Source organism: Psammomys obesus, unplaced genomic scaffold, assembly GCF_907164565.1.
Source record: "Psammomys obesus unplaced genomic scaffold, mPsaObe1.curated_primary_1811, whole genome shotgun sequence".
Lineage (NCBI taxonomy): Eukaryota > Metazoa > Chordata > Mammalia > Rodentia > Muridae > Psammomys > Psammomys obesus.
This window is the reverse complement of record NW_026594216.1, coordinates 353,275-359,600: the sequence shown is the minus strand read 5'-3', so window position 1 is coordinate 359,600 and position 6,326 is coordinate 353,275. Positions and strand designations below refer to the sequence as shown.

Here is a 6,326-nt window from a genome sequence, read left to right as displayed (position 1 = left end):
TCTTTCTTTCTTTCTTTCTTTCTTTCTTTCTTTCTTTCTTTCTTTCTCTCTTTCTCTCTTTCTCTTTCTTTCTTTCTGTTTTTGTTTTATCTTATTTAATGACGTATTATTTTTTATATGCCTATTTGATTTTTAACCAGAGACAGAAAGGGTGTTAATTCAGATTAGAGGGGAAGTAAGGAAGATCTCATAAGATTTGAAAAAAGTGAAACCATACTTAAAATACATTGTATGAAAAATCAATTTTTTAAATTTCTTATTTTTTTATTCATTTTACATCCTGGTTGTAACCCCAACCCTCCTCCCTTCCCAGTTCTGCCTTCCTTTTTTCCCCATCCCTCCTTGCCTATTCGACAGAAAAGAGGAGCTGCCTTTCCCATGCACCCCAGCAATCATTTGCATCAGGTCTAAGCATGTCCTCTTTCCCTGTCTCCTGGCAGGAATACCTTGCCAAGCCAGTGGAAAAATCTATTTCTAATAGTAGAAAATTGAATTAAAAAAGCCTGTCTTGCCAAATTCAGAGTGACTATCATTAAATAATCAAAAGACCACAAATACTGCGTTTATGTGGCAAAGCAAGTAAACACCACGAGTGTGTATGTAAATTAGTGCAGCCAGCCTGAAAATCAGTCTGATGAGTTAGGTGCAGCACTTCTAGGAATCACCCTAAGTAATGTAGATCCCATTGCAAAGACATTGGCACATAACTGTTCCTTACAGGTCTACACTCAATAGGACATAAAATAATCACTCCACATTCCCATCAAGTGACAAATGTATAAGGAAAATATGGTAAAATTTAAACAGCTATACAGAAAAATAAAACTATTAATTTTCAGAGAGGGAATAAAATTGGAAAAAATACATACATGTACTGAGAAAAGTAACCAAGGCACAGAAAGACAAACGTAACACATTTTCTCTTATATACTGATGTAACTCTTTTGTTTACTGGTGTTAACTTTTAATGCATTAGGGACCAAAGAGAAGAGAAAGAGAGTGGTTTGGATAGGTAAGTCAAAGCAGGAGACACAGTATCACAAAGGTTAAATAGCTATAAAAAGGAACATACTGGCAGTGCAAGTTTTCCACAGGCAAATGTGTGTAGGTTGAGGAAAGAAGGAGAAATAGAAATATTTAACTGTTTTAAATATTTAACTATTTAATATAGTTAAATAGCTATAAAAAGGAACATACTGGCAGTGCAAGTTTTCCATAGGCAGATGTGTGTAGGTTGAAGAAAGAAGGAGAAATAGAGGAAAGAGCAGCAAGGAAAATAAAGTGCTGATGACAAAGCCACTGTGCAATCTACTACTGGGAAACACAGTGAACTGAGACAATCTACAAGAAGAAACAGTGCACAACTACAAGCAATGAGTCATTAAACAAAAACCTGACCAGCTGTGAGGACCCCTCTACAAGAGGCACAGATGAGAGTGACCACAGAGGCTGCCAAAAAGTACAAGTTCTTGACAATGCTCTTGGTTTTACTTCTGAAACTATATGATGAGACCATAAGAATGAATAGAAAATGAAAGGTGATCAGGAAACAAAATCACAACCCCTTTCACAGTAGCCACAAAAAAAAATCATAAAGTATCTTCATGTAACTCTAACCAAGCAAGAGAAAGACTGTGTGAAAAACTTCAAGTCTCTGAAAAAAGAAATTGAAGGAGATATCAAAAGATGGAAAGATCTATCATGCTCAAGGCTTGGTAGGATTAACATGGTAAAAATGGCCATCCTACCAAAAGCACTCTACAGATTCATGTATGTCCCATCAAAATGCCAACACAATTCTGAACCACATTTTAAGAAGAATTGATGCTTCTTCTTAAAATGTCAATACAATAGACACCGAATCAGACAGCTCTGTCCTTCTCTGACCTGTTTTTCAGGTTATTTAAAGTTTCATAGTCAGTCAAGTCCCCTCTTCCTGGAATGATCCTGTTGTTCTGTATATGTGCAAAGGCGTAGATGAGGTGAGTACACAAGCATGGGTCAATATCGGCAGGACTGAACCTGCCACCTCCTGGCCTGTCCTTGGCCACATTGTTGTACCAGCACATTAACTTGTAGGAAGAACCTGTGTAAGGTGAAGAGTAAAAACAACAGTGTGATGTAGATGACAGTGAAATCTGTCGACATTTTGGCCTTTCCTCTTTCCCGTCCTATGTCTCACACACCCTTTATCCCAGGGAACCAGATTGTGTGAACACTCTTGAACATGAGTCCAGAGATTTCAACTCAAGCACTGGGTTCTGGCTTGGTCTTGTTATATAGAGTTGTTAGAGGTCCATGTTCAGAACTTGCAGGAACATAGGAGCTCAGTAAGAAATCACGCTCAACTTTCCTGTGAAGATCTACAGTTACCATTTTCTTAACATTCTCAAATGGGCACACTACAGAAGACAGCACAGACAGATGAGCTAAGAGTCGTTCCATAATGATAACCTATCTATTTCCCTACTTGTTTTAACTCTTCATATTCTTTTACAAGTGTACCAATGTGATGGCATAACTTTAAAAGCACACACAATAAGCAGACATTTGTTGTAGAAATAAATTCAGTCAATTGAGGCTCATAGGCAAAAGCTTTGTCAACAAAATGAGGTTACATCAATAACTTACCCAACTGGGCATTCAGTGCACGTGCCAGACCTAAGGACAGAGCACAAACATTTACTCTGAGACAGCTTTTGGGGTCCTTAGGAATTCTGAGAAATCTGAATTGGCAGTAGACTGCTACAGTAGACTGCTACAATATAGATGAAACTTCCTTTACATCTGTACAAAGGTTGGCTTTTTCTATTAACATACAGACATTTCCCACTACCCTTTGTACATTCAGAAAAGAATGCAAAGAAGCTCCCGCTCCTCTTTTTGTGTCATAATTGAGGATTTCTTCAAACCAGAAATAAACTGTCTACACTGGAAGTATGCACTGAAATTTCTAACACATTGGTTTTCTCCTGTGCCTCAACATTCAGAACTACCTAGACCGCCAGAGCCGGGATGATTGCAGACTACCACACTCAAGGCAAACTCAAGCACAAAGCAAAGCAATACTACATAAATGATGTTTTTGAGGACATATTTCAAGATTCTTTTCCACATATAATATGATGTGAGGAGCCACATAACTATTCTGGGTTTCAGAAACAGTCGTGGTTTCATTTTATTTTATTTTTTAATGGATTTTATTTTTTACTTTGTTTATTTTTATTTATTTATTTTTATTTTGGTTGTAAATCAGAAATCTCACTATGTAGCCCAGACTGGTGTTCAACTGAGAACCTCCCAACTGTGCCTCCTGACAGATGAAAAGGTACCTATCATTACCATGCTAACTGATCACACGCACTCTTAATTGCTTACACTTACACTTATGTTCGTGCTAACACTTACTCATTGAGCTTAAGATTATTTCATCAGCCCTCTGTCAGATATAGGGTTGGTAAAGATCCTTTCCCAGTCTGTAGGCTGTTGTTTTGTTCTGAGGACAGTGTCCTTTGCTTTACAGAAGCTTTTCAGTTTCATGAGGTCCCATTTATTGATCTTAGAGCCTGTGCTGTTGGTGTTCTGTTCAGGAAGTTGTCACCTGTGCCAATGAGTTCTAGGGTCTTCCCCACTTTTTCTTCTAGCTGATTTAGTGTGTCTGATTTTATGTTGAGGTCTTTGATCCACTTGGACTTTAGTTTTGTGCAGGGTGATAAATATGAATCTATTTTCATTTTTCTGCATGTAGACATCCAGTTGGACCAGCACCATTTGTTGAAGATGCTGTCTTTATCCATTGTATGGTTTTTGCTTCTTGGTCAAAAATCAAGTATCAATGGGTGTGTGGGTTTATTTCTGGGTCTTCTATTTGGTTCCATTGATCCACTATTCTGTTTCTATGTCAATACCATGTGGTTTTTATTACTCTGCTCTGTAGTATAGATTGAGATCAGGGATGGAGATACCTCCAGAAGATCTTTTGTTGTACAGGATAGTTTTGGAAATTCTTGGTGTGAAAGGATCTTTACCAACCCTATATCGGACAGAGGGCTGATATCCAGAATATATAAAGAACTACAGAAGTTAAAAAGCAACAAATCAAGCAATCTGATTAAGAAATGGGGTACAGAGCTAAACGGAGAATTCTCAGTAGAGAAATACAGAATGGCAGAGAAACACTTAAAGAAATGTTCAACGTCTTTAGCCATCAGAGAGATGCAAATCAAAATGACTCTGAGATTTCAACTTACACCCATCAAAATGGCTCAGATCAAAAACTCAAGTGACAACACATGCTGAAGAGGTTGTGGAGAAAGAGGAACCCTCCTCCACTGCTGGTGGGAATGTAATCTTTTACAAACACTTTGGAAATCAATCTGGCACTTTCTCAGACAATTAGGAATAGCATTTCCTCAAGATCCAGCTATACCACTCTTAGGCATATATAAAAAAGATGCTCAAGTACACAACAAGGACATTTACTCAACCATGTTCATAGCAGCTTTATTCTTAATATCCAGAATCTGGAAACAACCCAGATGTCCCTGAGTTGAGGAATGGATACAGAAATTGTGGTACTTTTACACAATGGAATACTACTCAGCAATTAAAAACGAGGAAATCATGAAATTTGTAGGCAAATGGTGGGACCTTGAAAAGATCATCCTGAGTGAGGTATCCCAAAAGCAGAAAGACACACATGGTATATACTCACTTATATAGACCTATAAGATAGGCTAAATATACTGAAATCTATACACCTAAAGAAGATAAACAAGAAAGAGCACCTGGGGTAAGATGATCAATCCTCACTTAGAAAGACAAATGGGATGGACATTGGAGGTAGGAGAAAACAAGCAACAGGACAGGAGCCTATCACAGAGGGCCTCTGAAAGACTCTACCTAGCAGTGTATCAAAGCAGATGCTGAGGCTCATAACCAAACCGTTGGACAGAGTGCAGGGAATCATAAGAAAGAAGGTGGAGTTAATATGACCTGGAAAGGACAGGAGCTCCTCAAGGACCAAATATATCTGCGCAGAGGGGTCTTTTATGAGACCGTTTCCCCAACCAAGGACCATGTATGGATATAACTTAGAACCCCTGCTTGGATGTAGCCCATGGTAGCTCAGTGTCCAAGTGAGTACCCTAGTAAGGGGAACAGGGACTACTTCTGACATGAACTCAATGGCAGGTTCTTTGGCCTCTCCCCATCCACTGAGTGAGGAGAAGCCCTAGTAGGACACAGAGGAGGGCTTTGCATCCAGTCCTGAAGATACCTGATAAACCAGGGTCAGATAAAAGGGGAGGAGTTCCTCCCCTATCAGTGGACTTGGAAAGGGGCAGGAGATGAGGGAGGAAAGGTGGGATTGGGAGGGAATGAGGGAGTGGGATACAGCTGGGATAAAAAGTTAATAAACTGTAATTAATATTAAAAAATGAAAAAAAAACTGTAACTAATATTTAAAACAAATAAACAAATAAAAAGATTATTAGAATATATTCTGCATCTTAAAAATGTGGTAAACATAAATTGAGCGCACTGGCAGAATTTAATGACATGGCCTAAACAACTACTGACACAAACTCTTAGAATGACCCAATTCATAAGGCTAGCACTTTTATGTCACCCATGCCACAGACAAGTCTTGGACTAATGAAAAAAAATCTGCAAAGTAAGGGGCAAATAACACCTGGATAAATCTACCACCTTTCACATATTTTCATCTCTGCAGAGCTTTAGCTTCAAGTCACTAAAGGTATATAAGCACAATTCCTATATCAAGAAGGATGTAAACAAAGAGGAACTGAGACAGTGAGTGGCTGCACAGTACTTCATGAGTAACCAGTGAGAGACCAAGTTGATAAAAGTCTCACTATACACTCTTCATCAGAGAGAGTATGGATGCAGACATCCATTGGAGCACTGTTGAAGTCTTTCTAAAGGGGCAAGGTTACATTCTAATGAGTATCCTTAAAGAGTAGGAAACTTAGTAAAAGCCACTAAAGTTCTATATATTCTTATGCCGTGACTATTTAGTTGACCTGGAACATCCCACTGTAACTGGACTTTTGGCTACTTTATGGGTTCCTATTTCTACCACCCTTCTCCACTGTTATCCTTTCCAATCTCCCAAACTAGGTAGGAGAGAAAGAAAGAGAAGAAATGGAGCATTGATCTTGTTAGTCTATTTCTTGCTGATTAGGGGTTTCAAATTCATTCAGGCAATTTTGATTTTTGCCATCAGGACATCTCCAACCAGCAAGCAGTAACCAAAAACATCATCATCATCATCATCATCATCATCATCATCATCATCATCATCA

General features: G+C 38.5%; 1 protein-coding gene across 1 annotated transcript in view; it reads right to left on the bottom strand.

Moving 5' to 3' along the window:
• The window catches only part of LOC129684877 (uncharacterized), a 75,419-nt gene that overhangs the window by 51,238 nt on the left and 17,855 nt on the right, over window positions 1–6,326 (bottom strand). The window contains 2 exon segments of the mRNA XM_055618131.1: window positions 1,888–2,086; window positions 2,632–2,661. Of these exon segments, the coding sequence (XP_055474106.1) occupies window positions 1,888–2,086; window positions 2,632–2,661 (229 nt within the window).